The sequence below is a fragment of the Kogia breviceps genome, chromosome 7 (assembly GCF_026419965.1).
Source record: "Kogia breviceps isolate mKogBre1 chromosome 7, mKogBre1 haplotype 1, whole genome shotgun sequence".
In the NCBI taxonomy this organism is placed as follows: Eukaryota; Metazoa; Chordata; class Mammalia; order Artiodactyla; family Physeteridae; genus Kogia; species Kogia breviceps.
Genome location: NC_081316.1, coordinates 9766762 through 9789533, shown reverse-complemented (window position 1 = coordinate 9789533; position 22772 = coordinate 9766762). Strand labels below are relative to the sequence as shown.

The 22772-nt window shown below is 44.4% G+C and overlaps 1 protein-coding gene across 7 annotated transcripts in view; it reads left to right on the top strand.

Annotated features, from left to right (window-relative positions):
• AGBL2 (AGBL carboxypeptidase 2) overlaps positions 1–9054 on the top strand; it is a 44992-nt gene extending 35938 nt beyond the window's left edge. For 3 of the 7 annotated variants that reach the window (XM_067037237.1, XM_067037239.1, XM_059069576.2), the window contains 5 exons: positions 2057–2123; positions 3835–3960; positions 4473–4580; positions 6571–6654; positions 8204–8471. In XM_067037237.1, the coding sequence (XP_066893338.1) occupies positions 2057–2123; positions 3835–3960; positions 4473–4580; positions 6571–6654; positions 8204–8377 (559 nt within the window). In that variant the 3' untranslated portion in view covers positions 8378–8471. Of the gene's footprint in view, positions 1–2056; positions 2124–3834; positions 3961–4472; positions 4581–6570; positions 6655–8203; positions 8767–8959 lie in introns of those variants that run through there. The other 4 variants (XM_067037236.1, XM_059069577.2, XM_067037238.1 and 1 more) reach the window with 4 other exon arrangements.
• The last annotated feature ends 13718 nt before the right edge of the window (positions 9055–22772 follow it).

Here is a 22772-nt window from a genome sequence, read left to right as displayed (position 1 = left end):
GGTTTCTGGGCAGGGCATGGTGGCCTTCTGCTAGAGGCTGCACTGTAGTCAGTGGTAGAAAGTGGGAACAGGATGGCTCTCGCCCACCCACTCTATGTAGCACATTGATTCTGGGTCCTAAAGTAGTTCTGCTGGCTGAGTCTCCCAAATGTCTCTTTAGGAACCTTAAACCAGACCATCAGCCCAGGTAGGGTGTCCCGTTCACCACGTCACCTCTTCCACTCTCCCAGAATCCTTTGCCTAACTCTCCAGGACCACTGCATCAAACCCTCTTCACTTTCAGCCTCAAAAACAAAATGCCTCCTGCATATCAAGTCATACATATAGGGCCCAGGGGGACCAACTCAGAAGCATCCTGACTGCACTCTGACGGGCTCAGCAGGGATACTCTGAGGCATTTAGTTAAGAATTATTGAAACCAATCTGCCAACCTCTGCACCCGCCTCCACGGGGCTCCTCCTATCCATTCCCACGACTAGCAGATTCACACAGAAAAGCAGATTGTGTTTGCAAGCCCAGTTCGAGTTTGCTCTGTCTCTGTGCACAGACATGATTTTCGACATCTTCCGGGGCATTACTGCATCTAATGCTTTTTATCCCATTCGTTAAAGTTTTCTGTTACCGCCGAAAGGGACTTCAGAGGCCATTATCTAGTGGCCTCAAAGGCTACTCCTCAGACTGGAAAAGCCTTGTGAGAACAGGGAGTTGGGAATGAGGTGAGAGAAGAGAGGGCTTTCTTCCGCTGCCTGGCTGTGGGGCTCCGCATTGTGCGCTGATGGGAGGGAGGGGAGCACGAAGGGAATGCAAGTGCTGAGCAAGAGAATGGTTTGCAATGCCGTCGTCCCAGGAGGTTTGAGTTCTGTGCCTAAGACATTGTTTTCTATATGGAAGACGTGTCATAGAGCGCAGCTTTCAGTTCTAGCCACCACACCCCGGGAAAGGGGAAAACATAATGTGAAGCAAAGGACATGATGAAGGAAGAAAGGATGGGCTATCTGTGTCTTCATTCCTCCCAGCCTTTGAAGAAAAGGGGGGGGGGACGGTTTGTGGGGAGGACTTTAGATCAATCTAGACGTGCATGCGAAACTTTTGAAGGGGGAATTGGGGTGATAAAGGTAATACTCCTAATCTCTGACCTACAGATTCTTTGTTATTAAATATATCTATTGGCATATTCAACACATTTCTTTTTTTTTTTTTTTTTTTTGCGGTACGTGGGCCTCTCACTGTTGTGGCCTCTCCCGTTGCGGAGCACAGGCTCCGGACGCGCAGGCTCAGCGGCCACGGCTCACGGGCCCAGCTGCTCCGCGGCACGTGGGATCTTCCCGGACCGGGGCACGAACCCGCGTCCCCTGCATCGGCAGGCGGACTCTCAACCACTGCGCCACCAGGGAAGCCCTTCAACACATTTTTGAAGAGTACCTAGTCAGATCCTTGCTCTCTGAACCGGTAGTGTCTAGACAGGTGTGAACGAGACAAAGCCCCTGCTTTCAAACAAATCCCAGTCCCCCGCTGTTCTCCAGGGCTGCTCATTAAGAATCCTACAGTCGGGCTTCCCTGGTGGCACAGTGGTTGAGGGTCCGCCTGCCGATGCAGGGGACACGGGTTCGTGCCCCGGTCCGGGAAGATCCCACATGCCGTGGAGCAGCTGGGCCCGTGAGCCATGGCCACTGAGCCTGCGCATCCGGCGCCTGTGCTCCGCAACGGGAGAGGCCACGACAGTGAGAGGCTCGCGTACCACAAAAAATAAAATAAAATCAAGTTTAAGAATCCTACAGTCTCTCACAATCACTGCCAAGGGCAGCTTTGCCCATCCGGCCAGTGTTTATTTTGCCACATGGTTCATCTCTGTTTCCTGGGCACTGCCTGGCATGCAGTAGGTGTTCAGAATGAATGAATGGATATGCTTATCAAGAGTTCTTAGTAACTGAAACACAGACAGTGCGGGCAGATAGCAGACTAGGTGTCCTAATCCCATGCTGCTGCTCTGCTAAGTGTTTTACATCCTAGACATTAATAACAGGTATTTCCCTTTTTCCTTTCCTTTTGGAAACAGCACCAGTGGTTCTGACAGCTCCCTCTCAGATGGTCTCCCTCTTCACCTACTGAACACAGCACATGAGGTAAGATTATAGAGACTCTTGCACCCAGAAAGTAGCAGCCTAAAAAAAGCATGACACTACTGGATAATTTGGAAGAATTTTCAACTATCCCAAGATCTGCAGAAAATACAGCAGTAGCATCCTAACTGGTTACCCTGCCCTGGAGTCTTTCATTTTGTCCTTTATAACTTTCTTTTTTAAATCTAGGGGGGAAACATGTGAGAACTCCATATTTATTCCAAAATTAATTAAAAGTGGGGGGAAAATGTTTAACTAAAAGTGAAACCCATGTTAAGAGATAGAGCTTGTTAAAAATGACCCAGAATTTCCCTGGTGGCGCCGTGGTTAAGAATCTGCCTGCCAACGCAGGGCACACGGGTTCGATCCCTGGTCCAGAAAGATCCCATATGCTGGGGAGCAACTAAGCCCCCGCGCCACAACTACTGAGCCCACGTGCCACAACTACTGAAGCCCACTGCCTAGAGCCCGTGCTCCGCAACAAGAGAAGCCACCGTAATGAGAAGCCCGCTCACCTCATCGAAGAGTAGCCCCCACTTGCCGCAACTAGAGAAAGCCCGCGCACACGCAGCAACAAGGACCCGATGCAACCAAAAATAAATAAATAATTTTTTTTTTTAATGACCCATACTTTTTAAAAAAAATAAATTTATTTATTTTTGGCTGCGTTGGGTCTTCACTGCTGTGCGGGGGCTTTTCTCTAGTTGCAGTGAGTGGGGACTCCTCTTCATTGCGGTGCGTGGGCTTCTCATTACGGTGGCTTCTCTTGTACAGCATGGGCTCTAGGCACGCGGTCTCAGTAGTTGCGGCTCACGGGCTCTAGAGCATAGTAGTCGTGGCACACGGGCTTAGTTGCTCCGCGGCATGTAGGATCTTCCCAGACCAGGGCTCAAACCTGTGTCCCCTGCACCGGGAGGCAAATTGTTAACCACTGCGCCACCAGGGGAGTCCCACAAATGACCCCTACTTTTTAAAAAGTGTTTCTTTGTTTACATGGTCTTAGGTAGTTTTTTTATATTTCCATATATTAAGTAATTTTTCTTCTGCCCCGTCTATTAACAGACTTGTTTTTTACATAGATGGTATAAGAGCTTTAGAAACAGCAAAATGTTTGTTGTGGTTTGCTATGCACCTGATTGCATGAGTTGTATCTTAAGTTGCATTAAGAAGTATCTTCATCATAGGGTGAGTTTAAGGCTGTGTCAGAAGGAACCAGCCATATCAGACTGGACCCTACAGTTTCTTCAGCTGGATTTATAGCAGCATCAGTATAAGCTTCACCACACCATACGTACCTGGAAAATTAGTCCTGAGCTTCATTTGCTTAATTATTAAAGCCACCCTATGCTAACAACCAAACTGTATCTATTAAGCACACATCTAATAATCAGTATTATCTGTACCTGCCAATATTGCCATAAGTAATGTGCTTTCACATTTTATATCACAGATATTTGGTTATTGGTATAGGTGCCCCTTTGGTAGTATATCTATAACAGGGGGATTTGGGCGGTATTAAGTGGGGAGGGGTCTCTGGTAATGAGGTAACTGAACTGTGTTTTGATTCTCCAAACCAACAACAGTTCAACACTGAGAGGGCACACATACTGGGTTAGCCACTGTGTCTTGAGTGTTGTGTGAAAAGAGTGCTACATGTGGGTGGGCGTACCTCTGGAATCCTCAGTGGCTGATTTCTCTCTACTTTCTGGAATAGTTGAATCAGGAGAAGAAGATGTATAAGAAGAAAAAAAGGAAGCCACTTCAGTCTAGGAAACAGCGAAATAAACAGTATCAAAAAAGTAATTTGATGCAGGAGTCAAAGTTAACAGAAGATGCCCCAGTAAGAAAGCTCTGCTGCCTACTTCTGCTGTCCAGTTAGAGTCTTCTACAGAGGGAGAAGGACAAAGAGTTAAGGTTTACTCTAAAGCAGAGAGGGAATGGGAAATGGGGCAGGGGGCAGTTTTCTGTTTGGATTTCAGAACTCTTCCATGGGTCCTCTGGGTATCCCTAAGCAGGTTTCAGCTTAGCCCACTAATCCTCCACTACACTCTAGTACAGCAAGTCTGGGTTTCCACCAAGTCTGGATTTCCAGAGGAGGGGGAGGTGGTAATGGAAAAGTGGTGGCTAGAACTAGACCAGAGTTGCCGGTTGGCTGAGAATTCAGGCCTGGTCCAGGCTAAGGACACTTGGATACCTCCTTCCTACCTGCCACACCCACACCATACCCCCTGCTTTCTAAAGATGAAAATGCTTTCAGAGGTGGGAGTTTTACTCTTGGGTGAATTGGGTCAGTTATGAGTAGATTAATTGTAATAGAGCAACTGAAAAATATTCTCTTTGCAATCCTTCTAGGAAGGGGCAGGGTTTGCTTCTACTCTGCAAGAGCAGCCTGCTTTTTTCAAAAATTCAGAGAATACCAGTTCTTCATTGATGAAAAATGAAAAACCAAGGTTGAATGAGGTAGTATTTTTGCTTGCCTTTTTTTTTTTTTTTTTTTTTTTTACTCACTCATGGAAAATTTATTAAAACCTTTTTTTTGGTAATATGTTTAAAGTGTACAACATGATGATTTTATATATATATATATATATATATATATATATATATATATATATATATACACACATTGAGAAAGGATTGTCACTGTTTAGTTAATTAACACATCCTTCACCTCAAATAAATATTCACTTGAACTCTTAAGTCCTACTCTGTTAGCAAATGTAAATTATACAACACAGTACTATCAGCTATAGGCACCATGCTATACAGGGTAATCTTCACACCTCATTCATTTTATAACTGAAAGTTTGTATCCTTTTACCACCCTCTCCCTATTTTCCCCAATCCCAAGCACCTGGCAACCACCATTCTACTCTCTGTTTCTATGAGTTTGATTTTTTTTTTTTTTTGGATTCCACATATAAGTGATACCATGTAGCATTTGTCTTTGTCTGGCTCATTTCACTTAGCATAATGCCCTCCACCCATGTGCATATTTTTGTTGCAAATGGCAGGATTTCCTTCCTTTTTAAGGCTGAATTATATTGTTTGCAAGTATTTTCTCCCATTCCATAGGTTATCTTTTCATTTTATTGATTGTTTCCTTTGTTGTGCAGAAGATTTTCCGTTTTAATCTCGCTTGTTTATTTTTGCTTTTATTGTCTTTGCTTTTGATGTCAAATCCAAAAAACCATTGCCAATGTCAAGGACTTTACCCCCTATGTTTTCTTCTAAAAGTTTTACAGTTTGGGATCTTGAATTTAAATTTTTAATCCATTTTGGCTTGACTTTTGTGTATGGTATAAGATGGGGTACAGTTGAACTCTTTTGCACTGGTTATTTTTGGCTCCTGTGTTGAAAATTAATTGACCATATATGCATGAGTTTATTTCTGGGCTCTCTATTCTGTTCCATTCTTGACTTTTTGTCACACAGATTCTCTGATTTTTCCAATTAATACGTCTCTCTCAGAGGGTGAAGAGTGCAATAGCCCTCTGTCACTCTTAACTGTCCATGCCACTGGGAGCAGGGGAACATTAAAATTGGTGGGGACACTCTCACTGCTTTGGATCAGACACCACTGAAGTCTGATATCACATATTGGTGAGTTGTGATTTTATACCCCAAACATAAGAGCGGGCTGCTTTACCATCCATCCATCCATTCGGCAAATTGTATTGTGTCACTACTACATGCCCGGCCGTCTACTGGATGCTGGGAGTGCAACATTGAACAAAACACTACCCCTGCCTCAGGGACCTTAGGGTCTGCTGGGTATTTTAACAAGTAAGCAGGAAGTTACATACAGAGTAGGATGTAGTAGGAAACAGAGGAGACAAATTCACCCAACTTCTAGTACTTTGGAGTGTGGCTATAAAATCCTTGATTCTTTTATGTCTAACAGTAGGTTTGGGTACAATAGTAGCCAAATAGGGTGCATGAAGCCTTCCTCGTGTGGAATGCTGCCCGGTGGTTAGGAATGATAGAATAAGGTCCCACAGCATTACACGGAGGAGCCCGCACAAAGCATGGCCATCTCTGTTCAGTATTGAGGGCCATTCGGTGTCTAGTGTAATAATGGCAAAAGCACAAGCTATGGGGTCTGTCTTGAGTTCAAATTCCATCCCCACTATGTAGTTTTCTGTGAGTTACTTAACCACCCAGGGGCTCAGTTGCTGCATCTAAAATGTTGGGGTAATAATATCTACCCATAAGGTTGTTGAGAATATTCGATGTGAAACCGAGTGTGAAGTGCCTGGCATATGGTAGGCATTCAATAAGTATTAGTTTCCTTCTTTTCTTCAAATTACTATTTGTTTGTGTTCTGCCTCTCTCTTCATGTTAGAGTATCAAAATGAATCAACATGCATGAATAAAAAACACTCTGTGTTTTATATAATCACACCTGTCCGAGTGGAAAATTTAGTGAGAATGTGTTTATTTATTTTAGTTAAATGGAAGAGCCAAAGACACCTCCCTGGGCCCATCAAAAATGACCACCTTGATTTTGACTAAGAATAAGGAGAGAATGCAGGTATTTCACCTAATATATGTATATATATATATGCCAGCAATTAATTTATTTTTCAGATGTATTATGTGATTTGGAGGGGTGGTGATCTGCAATCCACACAGTATCACCTCCTTGGATTTGTTCTGCGGAGGTGAACATCTAACGTAGTTTGCACTCTCAGGCCACGAAACACACAACCAGCCAGGGGCATTGCCCACAAAGTACTGCAGGATGGAGGAAGCCCACCCAGGGCTGGAAGCTTGCCATGGAGAATTCAGTTTCATTTCAATGAACATTTGTTAGGCAGCTATTGTTTTGTAAATCCATGGCAACATTTCAGGTAAAGAGCGATGGTGAACGCAGCTGTTCTCAACCCTAGGAGGTGTTAACAAAGCGGGGAGCCACCATCAGTTGTGAGGGGTGTTTCACATCCACTGTTAGCGTGATCGTTCGGTACCGAGGTTTGTGAACGATTTGCTTTTTTAAAATAAGAAGTTAGAATGAATTCACATTTATCCCTATGATAACATCTCTCTTGCTCATTTGCACTTGCATATTCTTTCCTGAGAGGGAGGAGAAGGAAGTAAAGACACAGCTGGTGAGCTGTGGCTTCAGATAGCCCCGGTTGTGTCTGTGGGAAAGTGCTGTGCGCATGTGTCCGGGTGGAGCATAGACTGAGGAGCGCTGGATTACTGTAGGCGCCCTGGGTATAGAATGGGTGATTCTCTCAAGGTGAAGTCCCTGCCGTCTCCCCAAGTCCGCTGCTTGCGAATTCTCAGGGTGATGCTCTCATTTACCCGTCAGTATCTTTCTTATGGAGGATCTACTACGTGTGGGGGCCCTTTGAAGGCTCTATGACATGAGCCCTCCCTTAAGGCCGTGACCCTCCAGGAGGGGTAACAAGCTAGATAGTCCAACCACCATGATATAACAGAAACGGAGCAGTGAAAAGAGAGATGTAGATAGAGTCAAATCACAGAGGACTCTGTCCTGACACACTGGTAAGTGATGACTGTCCTCTCTCCTCATACAGCACCCACTGCCGGGTGTCTGTGGGTGGCTAAAACCATATCCTACGGCTGAGACCTGCAAGTTAGGCTGTAACGTGTAACTGGGGGTTCAGTTACACACAATGTAGTAGACGAACGCCATCCAAACCTTCACTTTTACTTCATTGTCTTTAAATTTCTAATTTAATGTTTCCGTAACAGAGATGCAGGCATTTAACTTCCGTGGCAGGTCAGACAAGCAGAGTTTTAAAAAGGGGACGGTCTCCCAGCTTGTAAATTAAGCTCTTCTCTTCCTTTGCGTAATGTTTCTAGACAGCTTATAAAATGCAGTCCCTAAACTTCTCAGGGCAGTTAAAATATTGCCCATGGACCTTTCTTTGGCTATCAGAGGGCCTAGGACACATGCTTGATTGACCCCTGCCACGTAACAACGTCAGCTACTTTGGTATTTGAGGGGAAATACAGATACTTGTGACTCCTGCAAAACCAGCACCAACCCTAGCTATAACTTCAGGAATTGCAGCATCAAGTGGTTCACCTTTTATGTCTTGTTTGCATAGAGAGAGAAGCCAGGATTTACAGTATCATGCTCTCCAAAGAGAAACACAAACCCCAGCCAAGAGCCAGCTCCAGATACGAAGCCGAACTGCTCCAGGAACAGATATCCTGCCACAAAGGGAGGCCGTACGACTGCGGTGGTATACCCATCCTTGCACGTATACACCTACCCATAGGGTGCCTGGGCCACGTCACACAGGTGCTTCCTTGCTGTTTGGGGTTAGACACATTTTTGTAACGAAGGGATTTGTATGCTAGGGAATTACGATCACTTGTGGTATTCTGTGTTGTGTGTTCATCATGCGCTGTCCTCACCCCCGGTGCTTACACTGTGTTCCTGCTCTCAAGATGCATACCTCACAAACTAAATTATTTTTTCATAATATGAAATTTTATTGTGATGTATCCAAAAGCCTCCCTTATCAGAAATCGAAGTGTGTGCTCGTGAAACTACAACACAGATATACCTCCGTTTAACCAATAGATATTCTCTCTAAAATTATGTGCAAATCAATTTTAAAAGTGCAAACTCTGTTTTAAACGTATTCTGGGAGTTTACTATGTTAAAAATCTTGTGTCAAAGCTTTCTAGTGTTGAATGATCGGTCTGACTGGGGTATATCAGGTTTGCTCAGGGTGAGGTGTTCCCACATAGAGAAAACAACTCACGGATTACCTGGCAGTCAGTGTTGCATATATTATGTTCAGCGTGGTTATGTACGTTTTTTAACCCATTGATTAATTCTTTCTCTCCCACAGATTGTTCCCTTTGATTGGTTAACTGCATAATCTTGTGTGAATAGATACTTTAGATTTTCTGTCCCTCGCAAGCACCGAGCACCATCTGCCGGCTACAGCCTGCATGTCAACGTGCTGGAGTCACGTTAAACAAGCGTCACTCCAGTTCATGCCAGGCCTCCTAGTTTGACTTTACCTGCTTCCTTTCACATTGGATTGAAAGTTTCCTGGTACGTTTTTTGTCATCACTTTTAAACTCTTGCAGCCGCCACCACTACCTAGATGACTAGAGATTAGAACCAAACGGCAACACATTTTAGTATAATCCCAGTGTCTGTGTCTTTTTTTTTTTAATTAATAGACTTTATTTTGAGAACAGTTCTAGATTTACAAAGAAATTGAGGAAGAAGTACAGAGAGTTCCCATATACTGCCCACCTCTCCCCACACACACTGTGTGCATGGGATTTTGGGGGGTTTTTATGGTTTTGTTTCGGTTTTTAATTAATTTATTTATTTAGTTTTGGCTGCGTTGGGTCTTCGTTGCTGCGCACAGGCTTTCTTTAGTTGCGGCGAGCAGGGGCTTCTCTTTGTTGCAGTGAGCGGGCTTCTCACTGTGGTGGCTTCTATTGTTGCGGAGCACGGGCTCTAGGCGCACAGGCTTCAGTAGTTGTGGCACGCGGGCTCAGCAGTTGTGGCTCACGGGCTCTAGAGCGCAGGCTCAGCAGTTGTGGCGCACGGGCTTAGTTGCTCCATGGCATGTGGGATCCTCCCAGACCAGGGCTTGAACCCATGTTCCCTGCATTGGCAGGCGGATTCTTAACCACTGCGCCACCAGGGAAGCCCTGTGTGTGTGTTTTTAAAGGGAATATCTGCCCATGCTCTTTACATAGGAGTTTGCAAATGGCCTTCTTCTATTCCACATTACACCCTGAAACTATTAGTCAACATTTTAAGTATCTAGAAATCACCCAGCCAAAACCCCACTTTTTGTTCCTAAAAGGATATCTTTAAAGGACAAGTCCCAAAACAAACCACTGAGAGCAAGCCTTGTTTGAAAGTTGTTCAGAAAAACTTGGTTTTTGCTCCAAATAATTTTGGAAGAAGTTTACTAAAAGCACCCCAGTATGATATTTTTGGAATAAAAAACTAGAATACATGATCAGATTTTTTTAAGTGCTTTTTGAGAGTGAAAAGCTTCCTGAGAGCTGTGGTTTGGCTGCTAAGATATCAAAGGGGCAAAGGGGAGAGAATCCTATGCAATCCAGGCACAGCCTCCGCATCCAATAATTGCCGAAAGGCCATGGCAGGTCAGTGTTGGGCCCTGCCCAGCTTACAGTCAGTCCTGTAAAGTAGTAGCTATTTGTTTTCTTTAGAAAAGAGGGGCAAGTTTGCCTGCTTCGATTAAGAGAAAGTGCTACAGCATCTAAGCCAATATGCCTATCATTTCTCATTGTGCTTTTTTAAAAAACATATCTTTTAAAAATAAATTTATTTACCTATTTATTTATTTTTGGCTGCGCTGGGTCTTCGTTGCTGTGTGCCGGCTTTCTCTAGCTGCGGCAAGCGGAGGCTACTCTTAGTTGCGGTGCGCGGGCTTCTCATTGTGGTGGCTTCTCTTGTTGCGGAGCACGGGCTCTAGGCGCACGGGCTTCAGTAGTTGTGGCACATGGGCTCAGTAGTTGTGGCTCACAGGCTCTAGAGCACAGACTCAGTAGTTGTGGTGCACAACTCTAGAGAGAAGTAATGCTATGTGAAAATAACAACTTCCTGCTGGCACTCCTACCCTAAAACATGGGCTCTTCCCCCAAATTCATCAGTCAGAAAGAGTGCACTCAGCAGTGACTTAGGAACTAAGGAGGATGCAGTGATGTGTCAGACTCCATTCCTGCGCTTAAAGCCCAGGTGGGGACAGACTAGTGAACCAAAGCCTGTCAGTAAGACACTCTGCTATAGCTTTAGAACGTTGTCGCGGTTTAAAGGGAGCCACCAACTGAAATGTGAAATACCTGGGTTTGAATCCCACCCAGGCTCGGGGGTGGTGGGTGCATTTGCTTAACAGCTCTGGACCTTTGTTCTCTGACCTGAAAAGTGAAGTGACTGTCCAGGTGCAGTGAGCTCTAAGGCCCCTTCATTCTTACAAAATCACGTTGGTTTGGATACTTGCCCCAGCTGTTGATCATGGATTGCAGTAAGGTGCCTAGAACAGCTTCCCTCTTGGGCCTGAACCAGCTAGGTCCTGTCTCACGCAGCCTCTGGTCCTCGGGGAAACAAAGCCACTTTGGTGGCCCTAAGAACAGCCCCCTCCCCTGTCGCCTCCCCCTCCCCCCCCCCCCCACCGCAAGCTTGGCACAAGCCGTCTCTCCCCCCCCGGCCCCCTGAACCGTTGGATTCAGTGACCAGAAATCACTTCAGCAAACCCCTCCTCAGCTGATCTCAAACTCCAGCCACTCCCCTTTCTTTCTCTTGGCCTCACTTCCTCCCCCAGTCAGCCCAGACTCCAGGGTGCATTACATCGACCCCTTCCCTGCCAGCACCCCAGACTCCTCACCCTCTGTGCTTCTGCCACATCCACCTGGTAGTTCCCCAGCTTTGGCTCCTTCCAGCCCTCCCGACCATCTGTCTTCTCCACTCCTACTCCCAGGCTGCCAAGATGGCTGCAGGAAAACCTGTCCTTGAGCAAACCGGGGCCACCGCTCATGTGTCTCCTCCAGCCTCAGAAATGTATCCTCTGCTCCTGAAAGGGAAGTTCGCTCACCCTTCCTTCTCCCTGGCTATTTTACACCTCCTCCCTTTCCCCAAGTCCCCTGCTCCCTCCCAGCAAACAGCCTTGTTAGGACGAAGTGGTTAAGAAGCTAGGCTCTGGTGGGGTGGGGTAGGGAGAAAACTACAAACAAATTCTGAACTCTTTTTAGCAGGTTTGTTTATGTACTCGTATTGGCAAAATGATTCTGAAACTATTTTAGGTGTATTACATGATCAGGCAAATGAATAAATGTGTTGATCTTGTTAAGAGCCAGGGTTCTCACTCTGAGAATAGAAACATACAAATATTTAATGGAGGGAAACAAGAAAAAACCCTGTGGAAGTAGATTGGAGTTGCAGGTATCAGTGTACACTCATGATTTCTAAAATATGTATATGTATGTATATTCACATGTATATGTATTCAGCTCTGTCTACTAAGAGGGCCTAAAATCAAACACATCCCATCAGCAATAAGCATATTTTGCACTGAGGTCTTGTACTCTTATACTGTTCCCCTCTGAAGGGAATCAGGGTTCATTAGAGAAATGGCTGCTTCCAGGGCTGGTACATTGCAAATATGAGATGAGCAGCCTGCAACATTTCATATGCCAAAAAGTAAGAAAGTACTTTAAAAAAAAAAAAAGTTAGTAGGAGGCATTTCATAGGACAAAGGAGCCAGCTTGAAGGAGCTGCCACCAGCCAAAACTGGGAGATTAGGTACCAAAATGATTAAGGACATTCATAAATTATAAATATATATTTTATATATTTTATATATTTTATATATTTATATATATTTTATATATTTTATATATTTTATAAATATATAATTTGAAAAAATTAGGAATCAGTGAGTTCATATTAATGAGAAAGGGAGAGAGAGAGAGAAGAGAAGGAAAGTAGAACGAATGCTGAGAGTCAAATGGTGAATGCAGAGGGAGTGCCGGAGTTGGAATCAACATTTTGCAACAACCATAGTAAAATGGATCAGGCAAGAATCACCAATGGAGGCTGACTTTAGAAGGCAATATGAGGAGCCGGATATTTGCATGGGTCCAAAGTGTTTCCATTCAGATTGCTTACTAGTTGTAAAGGAAAAAGTAGTTAACTATGTGATGAAGAAATTGGACAACATCTTGACTGAGTGACCACTGGGGGGTGTGTTGACATCATGTAATTCCGATGCGACGCGTGAGAACACATCACATATGTCGTATTCTGGCTGGAAACGCAGACCCTGAATCTAATCATGAAACATGAGACAAAGGCAAAATAAGGAACATTCTACCCAAAACAAAAATCTAGACTCTGGCATCAGAATGTCTGGGTTCAAATGCTGGCTTTACTGGTTTTATGACCTTAGGCAAGTTACTCTCTCAAAGACTCAACTTCCTCATCTGTGAAATGGGAACACTAGCAGGACCCAGCTTTCAGGGTTTCTGGGGGCGCTGGATGAGAGAATGCATATAATGCACTTATTAGAGTGCGCCACACGCAAAAGGCTCTCAGGAATGGTTAGCGGCCGTTACTCGTGTCCACCCTGCCTTCCTTTCCTTTGTTTTTAGAGAAAAAAGTGCCCAGTTTCAGGTTTAAGGCTAACCTCTCCACCTATGTTTCAATTCCATCTCCCCAAATTTTCTCAAGCTTTCTGCTTTGCTTTATTCCCTCTTCTGTATTTCTCTCTCTCTACCGGCAACTTCCCTGTAGCCCCAAAACATGCCAAGCCCTTCCCATCTTTAAAGAAAAGACAAAACCTTCTGTCATGTCCTGTAAAGTTTCCATTCCTTGCTGTCTCCACTCCCCACCTTCTAAAAGTTCTCACCTAGGGCTTCCCTGGTGGCGCAGTGGTTGAGAGTCCGCCTACCGATGCGGGGGACACGGGTTCGTGCCCCGGTCCAGGAAGATCCCACGTGCCGCGGAGCGGCTGGGCCCGTGAGCCATGGCCGCTGAGCCTGCGCGTCCGGAGCCTGTGCTCCGCAACAGGAGAGCCCGTGAGCCATGGCCGCTGAGCCTGAGCGTCCGGAGCCTGTGCTCCGCAACGGGAGAGGCCACAACAGTGAGAGCCACGTGTACCACAAAAAAAAATAAAAGTTCTCACCTCCCATTTTTTGTAGACCCACGTTGTGTCAAGAGCTTTACCTTTACATGGGAGATACATACTATGCCCCTATTTCACAGATGAAAAAAGTTGGTCTCCCCAAGGATTTGAACCTAGATCTGCCTCAGTCTCGAATTGTCCAGTTCGGCAGCCACAAACCACAGGTGGCCATGGAGCACTTGAAATGGGGCTGGTCCAGACTGAGATGTGAATACGTATCAGATTGAAATCTGATTTAAATTTAATTTAAATTTAAATTTGGACTTAGTACCAAAAAAAGACTTGTAAAAATCTCATTAATATTTTTGTATTGATTACATGTTGAAATAATATTTTGGGTGAAATATATTATTCATTAATTTTACCTGTTTCTTTTTACTTTTTAAATTTTTTTATTGGCTGCACGACGCAGTTTGCAGGATCTTAGTTCCCGGACAGGGATTGAACCCAGGCCCTCAGCAGTGAAAGCGCTGAAAGCAAAGAGTCCTAACCACTGGACCACCAGGGAATTCCCTCTTTTCACTTTTTCAATGTAGCTACGAATAATATTGAAATTATATATTGTGGCAGGCATTATATCTCTCTTGGACCGCACAGTTCTAGAATATTCATCTCACAACGCAATATGGCCTCTTGTCTCCTGAGACACCACTTATCTTAGCTCCCTGAATGTGTCCCAGGGCTTCTTCCTCTACGTACCCTACATGGGTGATCTCCACCCACCCTTGATGCCTGTAAGCCATGATGACACTGCGTCAGCCCCTCCTACACCCCAGACCCCTAGATCCAACCGTCTCCCCTCCATCTCCACTTAGTTTCCCTCTGCACCTCAAAGGCAACGTGTCCAAAATGGAATTATTCTGTTATCTTTTCCTTAAACAGGAGCCTCCCTCGTCTTCTCTCTCTCGACAGAAGTGCCACTATTGTTACCAGGTAATTCTGTACCTCCACACTCATCGGGTAACAGTGACTCTACCTCCTAAGTAAATCCATAGACCTCTCTCTACCCACCTAGTTCAAGTTGTCATCGTCCTCCTAAACTCTTAGATCTGGTCTCCCAGCTGACCTTTCTTTGGCAGAGCGGCCAAGATGAGCCCATTACAAGGCCAATCTCATCACATTGGTCACCTTGCAGGGGCCCATCTCTGATAGGGCCCTGTTGCTGCCTCAGCCTCCAGCTCTGACTCCCTGTGAATCTGGAACATTAACTGCCCCTCCCAGCTCCCTCCCACACCCCCCACCTCATTACTTAGCAGACACCTGTCACCTTTCAAGACTCAGCCCAAATAGTAGCCCACTCTGCAAAACTGTTCTCGGTGCCATTTCCCGGACGGGGCTCACCAGTCCTTCCTTTGCCTCCTGGAGACTTTGACCTCAGCACCTGAAACACTTCAGTGCACCAATTTGTTTACTCAGCTGCCTGTGGTGTCTTAGTTGTGACCTGCGAACTCTTAGTTGCAGCACGCATGTGGGATCTAGTTCCCCGACCAGGGATCGAACCCGGGTCCCCTGCCTTGGGAGCTCGGAGTCTTACCCACTGGACCACCAGGCAAGTCCCTCAGCTGCCTTTCCTAACTAGAATGATTTCAACCACAGTCCACAGGAGGAAAAACAGAATTCAAACAAAACACAGTTACTGCTTCATACAAATAAGAAGTCCAGATGTAGGGCAGCTCCAAGACGGCTTAATTTATTTAGCAGCTCACTGGCATCGTCAAAGATTCAGGCCTTATCATCTTCCGTCTCTGTCACCTTCGGCGCCAACTTTGTCCCCAAAGTGAACTCTGCTCTGTTAGTTGCACGGCTGTAGCAGACCCAGGCAACCACCAGATCCAGCAACACCCAGTGAAAGAACGTCTGTTCCTTTGTGTCTTTTCTTCTTCTTCTTCTTCTTTTTAAAACTAACCTTTTTATTTTGGAATAATTTTTCACTTACAGAAAAGTTAATACGACAGAGTTCCCATATACCCCTCACTCAGTTTCAGTTTCCCCTGATGCTATCATACATCACAACCAACAAAACACTGGCGCATTGCCATGGACTGAACTCCAGACGGCACTGGAATTTCACCAGTTTTCCCTTTCATGTCCTTTTTCTATTCCAGGATCCAATCCAGACATCACATTGCTTTTCGCTGTCATGGCTCTTCGGTCACCTCTGGTCTGTGACAATTTCCCAGTCTTTCCTTATTTTTCATCATTCTGACAGTTTTGAAGAGCACCGGTTAGGTATTTTGTAGAACGGCCCTCAAATTAGGCTTATGATTTGATTGGTGTTATGGGTTTTTGGAAAGAATGTCACAGAGGCCAAATGCCCTTCTCGTCGCATTATATCAGGAGCACTTGTTGTCTGCATGACATCACTGGTGATGGCTAGGAAAGCCTTTCCAAAAGCCCTGGAGAGGATTTCCCCTCATGTCTTTTACTACTGTAAAACAGTACAGATTTATTATAGAAAATTAGAGAATCAGTTAAGCAAAAATAAGGAAATAAAAACACAATATTGCTATCACCAGAGACGATCATAGTTAACAAATTACTTTTAATCTTTTCAGATCTTTTTTTTTTTAATGAATTTTCATTAAATGAGGTCATATTGTATACATTGCTTTACAACCTACTTTAATTAACAGTCCTCACTTTTCATATAAGTTTTTATTTTTATTTATTTATTTATTTATTTATTTATTTTCCGGTATGTGGGCCTTTCACTGCTGTGGCCTCTCCCGTTGCGGAGCACAGGCTCCGGACGTGCAGGCTCAGCGGCCATGGCTCACGAGCCCAGCCGCTTCGCGGCACGTGGGATCTTCCCGGACCTGGGCACGAACCCGTGTCCCCTGCATCGGCAGGAGGATTCTCAACCACTGCGCCACCAGGGAAGCCTAAGTTTTTATTTTTGAATTATATAAATAGAATATTCAAAACATAGTATTAAATTGTAAAAAAAAAAAAAGACATAATTCAATCTACCAGCATTTTAAAAATCTGCATATTAAAAGATCCCACCTACTCTCAGAAAAATTAACAATAACAACAAAAATAAACTGCACTAAGACTTGCCTTCATAAAGGTATTGAAATTCAAGGCGAAATTAAGGCATCCAGGCAAAATGATTAAAATCTTTAACATGCATATAGTGAAGGAATATATTTTCCATGATCCTTTTTAAAAAAATTTTATGTATTTATTTTTGGCTGTGTTGGGTCTTCGTTGCTGTTCGCGGGCTTTCTCTAGTTGCGGTGAGCAGGGGCTACTCTTTGTTGTGGTGCGCGGGCTTCTCTTGTTGTGGAGCACGGGCTCTAGGCGCGTGGGCTCGCGGACTTAGTTGCTCCACGGCATGTGGGATCTTCCCGGACCAGGCACCCGCGTCCCCTGCATCGGCAGGCGGATTCTTAACCACTGCGCCACCAGGGAAGCCCCCCCATGATCCTTTTTTAAAAAATCTCCTAGAAAATGAACTTTAGTCAACCGCGAGATGAATGGAGACAACTTCACCAGAAGGACTCATAGAGAATATGAAAGCCATTTTATTTTATTCTAGTCTTAGGACTTTAAAAAATGTGAATGTCTTTTATTATAAAATGGAATGAAAATATTAACCTAGCAATGTTTTTTGGCCAGGTGGCTTGTGGGATCTTAGTTCCCCAGCCAGGGATTGAACCCACACCCTCTGCAGTGAAAGTGCAGAGTCCTAATCACTGGACTGCCAAGGAATTCCCAAACCTGCAATATGTTAATTACACTTACAATAATAATTGAGAGAGAAAGAGGAGTAAAGATGAAAAGTAGTGTGATGATGATTTCATAAAAAGATACGTAAAGTTGATAAATCAAGTAATCAGTATATTTAAAGTTATAAATATGAACACTTAGACATACCGTGTGTGAAGCACTGTGAAATATAAGAATACAATTAACTGGAACCTGGAAGGCAGGAAAATGATGGAGATGGGGAAGGGAAAGAAGGGAATAAAAATTTATTTGAACAGTGCTCAGAGTACGGACTGAATAGATACTGCCTAATAAAGAGAGAATAGGTATAGTAGATAAAGTTGTGGTCACCAAAATAGCCACTATATATACAACAGAAACCTTTCAAATATACCTATGCACACTCAAAAAGAAATAGTTCATATCATAAAAGCTTATTTTTAAGCTATCAACAAAACACCATTTTTAAAGTTGTAAACACTTTTTTAAATGTTGGAAAACAATTGTAAAGCATAATAACAAAACTATGACCAAAAGTGTTTGTCATATCAAGAAATGTAAATTGGCTGAATTCATCTATTAAAAGAAAATTTCGATCCGTGAATCTGGTCTGCATTTGGTTGAATCCACGGATGCGGACACCGTGGACACAGTGGAATGACTAGATTTTCAGGTTGAATCACAAAACAAAACCCACTAAGTATGTGGCATATAAAATAGACACCTAAAAATGAAGTAACCAAGAAAGATTAAAAATGAAAGAAAGGGGCAGTTCCCTGACAGTCCGGTGGTTAGGACTCACCGGGGTGTGGACAAAAAAAAAAAAAAGAGAGAGGGCTTCCCTGGTGGCGCAGTGGTTGAGAGTCCGCCTGCTGATGCAGGGGACACGGGTTCGTGCCCCGATCCGGGAAGATCCCACATGCCGCGGAGCGGCTGGGCCCGTGAGCCGTGGCCGCTGAGCCTGTGCGTCCGGAGCCTGCGCTCCGCAACGAGAGAGGCCACAGCAGTGAGAGGCCCCCGCATACCGAAGGAAAAAAAAAAAGAGAGATAGAAAGGGCAGACAAGCACTAAGTAAATGCATATAGAAAGATATAAAGGACCATAGTCTAAGCATGAGATAAGATAGAATTCAAGGCCAAAAGCATTTAACAAACTATCCAAAAGGGTGCAATATACAATGAAGCTCTAGTAGTTAACAAATTCTCTATATCAAATAACATGGTATCAACAATTATAAAGAGAAAACTACTGGAAATGCAAGAAGAATTAGACAGATACACATTAATATTGCAGATTTTATTTCACTTTTCTTTGATCAAGTGGACAAAAACTAAAATACACACACACATACACACACAAAACTTTTAAACCTGAAAAAGAAGTCCTTTGTTAATGCTCATGGAACGCCCCCAAATCACTCATGTATTAAATCACAAAGCAAATCAATTTATAAATAAAATTTCAAAAAGTATAAATAGAAAAGTCAACATTCTCTGAACACAAAACAATAAAACTAGTAATGAATATTATCCGGGAGGTAAAAACAAAAACTGCCACTAAGATATCAAAACGTTCTCTCAAACAAATCTTTGGTCAAAGAAGAAGTCAAAACCAAAATTCCTAACTATTGAAGAACATATTAGAAGCTATGAGCTAAAGCAGTGCTCAAAAGGAAATTCATACTTAAATGCTTGGTGGGGACGGGGAGGCGGGGGGACTTCCCTGGTGGTCCCGGTGTTAAGACTCTTGCTTCCACTGCAGGCAGCACAGGTTTGATCCCTTCGTCGGGGAACTAAGATCCCACATGTTGCCCAGTGCAGCCAAAAAAAAAAAAGGATGATGTTCAATGCTTATGGTAATGAACACGAAAGGGTAATAATGAAAGAAGTAAGCCTTTATAGTAGGCGAAATTCTAAAGGTCTCCCCCAAGATTCCTGTCTTCTGCTTATTTAATCAAAACACTAAACTAGGTACTGCTGTGAAAGGGTTTTGCAGATGGAATTAAGGTTATTAATCAGCTGACATTAAAATAGGGAGATTAGGGCTTCCCTGGTGGCTCAGTGGTTGAGAGTCCGCCTGCCGATGCAGGGGCCATGGGTTCGTGCCCCAGTCCGGGAAGATCCCACATGCCACGGAGCGGCTCGGCCCATGAGCCATGGCCGCTGAGCCTGTGCTTCCGGAGCCTGTGCTTTCGGAGCCTGTGCTGCTCAACGGGAGAGGCCACAACAGTGAGAGGCCCGCGTACAGGAAAAAAAAAAAAAAAAAAAAAAATAGGGAGATTATTCTGTATTATCCAGGTAGGTCAGGTGTAATGACCTGAAATCTTAAAAGCAGAAGAGGACTTCATCAGAGAGATGGGGTAGAAGAAGAGGCAGAAGAAATTAGTAGGCAGGAGATCAGAGAAATTTGAAGCATGAGAAAGACTGGACCCACCATTGCTGGCTTATGAGGAGGAAGTCAGGGAACTGTTATCAGTCTCCAGAAGCTGAGAAAACTGGCCAACAGACAACAAGGAAATGTGAACCTCAGTCCTATGACTATGTGGAACTGAACTTGAATTCTGCCAACAACCTGAGTGAGCCTGGAAGTAACTTCCCGCCCAAAGCTTCCAGATAAGAACCCAGTGGGCCCATGCCTTGATTTCAACCTTGTGGACCTGGACCTGGATATCAGCCACTCCTACTGGACTTCTGACCTGCAGAACTGTCAGATAATAAACTTGTATCTTTTTAAGCCACTACGTTTGTGGCAATTTGTTATGGCAGCAATAGAAAACGAACACAGCATCTAACTTAAGAAGTTAGAACATGAGTGAAGTAAGTCAGAGAAAGACATATACGATATCGCTTATACGTGGAATCTAAAAAAACGGTACAAATGAACCTATTTACAAAACGGAGAGTCACAGACGTAGAAAACAAACTTATGGTTACCAAGGGGGAAAGGCGAGGAAGGATAAATTGGGAGATTGGGATTGACATATACACATTACTATATATAAAATAGATAAGAACCTAGGGAGTTCCTAAGAATCCTGCCAAAGCAGGGGACACGGGTTCAATCCCTGGTCCAGGAAGATCACACGTGCCGCGGAGCAACTACACCCATCGCCACAACTGAGCCTGCGCTCTACAGCCCAACAGCCATGACTATTGAGCCCTCATGCCACAACTACTGAAGTCCGCGTGCCTAGAGCCCACGCTCCGCAACAAGAGAAGCCACGACAATGAGAAGCCCACGCACTGCAACAAAGAGTAGCCCCTGCTCGCCGCAACTACAGAAAGCCCACGCAACAATGAAGACCCAATGCTGCCAAAAATAAATAAATTTCAAATAGATAAGAACCTACTGTATAGCACGGGGAACTCTACTCAATATTCTGTAATGACCTATATGGGAATAGAATCTACAAAGAGTAGATACAGGATATACGTATAACTGATACACTTTGCTGTACAGCAGAAACCAACAACATTGTAAATCAGCTATACTCCAATAAAAAATTAATTTTAAAAAAAGAAGTTAGAAAAACTAAAGTCTAGGAAAGCAGATGGAAGGAATTACCAGAGTTAGTAATAGAAACGATTAATTGGGGGACAAACAGAAAGTAGTCAGTACATCTGAGAGCTAGTTGAACTGGAATGACTCCTACATAACCTGGCAGGGAGTCCAAAGGGTTTCCTCAATTTCATGAGCCTCTGTTGAGCCAGTGGCCAAGGATAGGCAAAGCAATAAAGGACAAAATGCATACTCTTAAACAAGAAAAGTTTTTTTAAAACAGGCAGGCTTGGCTCTAAAACTAGCCACCTTTGTAATCTCTAAAGTATAACAATCCCAACTAGTAGATGGGCTGCCAAAATAATCGTTTTCTCTTTGCTGTAAGAAAAGTTGTAAGAGCCACTCACTCTGCTACATGGTCTTCTGTCTTTTTGAGCACAAGTACGGGCTCTGATTCTATCAGGTCGATCTGCTTGACTCTCTTTCCAGCTTTTCTGTCTTCTGCATTAAAACGTCTGTTTTTATCTGCCAGCCTCAAGAGCTTTCATTTGCTCTCATTGAAATTGTCCAACGGTATACTGACCATCAGGGGGGAAAAAAGCAATGGAAGAGTTACAATGTTGGCGAACCTAATCAGGAAAGAAAAGGGAGAAGATACAAAGACACCAGATAAGCAATGATTTTAATGGGAAATAACCACAGATTCAGCATATATTAAAAAGGAATCATAAACAAATGAACTGATCTGCAAAACGAAAACAGATTCACAGACATAGAGAACAGACTTGTGGTTAACAAGGCAGTTGGGCAGGGAAGGGTTGGAGGGGGAGTTTGGGACCAGCAGATGCAAACTATTATACACAGGATGGATAAACAGTAAGACCCCATGGTAGGGCTTCCCTGGTGGCGCAGTGGTTGAGAGCCCGCCTGCCGATGCAGGGGACACGGGTTCGTGCCCCGGTCCGGGAAGATCCCACATGCCGCGGAGCAGCGGGGCCCGTGAGCCGTGGCCGCTGCGCCTGCGCGTCCGGAGCCTGTGCTCCGCAACGGGAGAGGCCACGACAGTGAGAGGCCCGCGTACCGCAAAAAAAGAAAGAAAAGAAAAAGAAAATTACAGACCAACCTCACTTGTATCAATGTTACAATCCCAAATAAAATATTACAGAATCAAATCTAAGAGAATTTTAGAGAATTACACCCCCCCTTAGACTAGGCCAGGATGTCTCAACAGCTGCACTATTGCCGTCTCCAGGTATTGCCAAATGTCTCCCAGGGGGCAGAATCACCCCCTGTTGAGAACCGCTGGTCTGGGCCAACCATTGGGTCAGCAGGTGGCAGGTGACCCACTTTTGTCCAGTGATTCATGAGGAGAAGTCTACCAGGGGAGGAATCTGGGAAAAGTTTTCTTCCTCCAAAAAGAGAGCCATAGAAAAAGAACCCCCTCTTGTCCTTCTCTGACTGTGTGAATACTGGAGAGAGAGCAAGATAAAAGTCTGGGGGAGAGGATGGTTCCTATTTGGGGAGGGAGGAGACGAGCTGGAAAGCAGGCCTGCAGATGAGGGTGGTCTCGGGAAAGAAGCAGGATGGCATCTTTGCTGTCCAGTTCTTCCCTGTCATGAACCCAGAACTCGCCTTCTGCTGAAGTCCTCCAAACCCAGAGATCTTCACCTGCATGGTACACTAGAGCTCCTCAGCCTTGCTATTTTGTTAGATGGGGAAAGTCAAGCCTGGAGAGGGACATGAACCCAAGGTCTTAAAGCAAATAAGAGCAGCGCTTCTG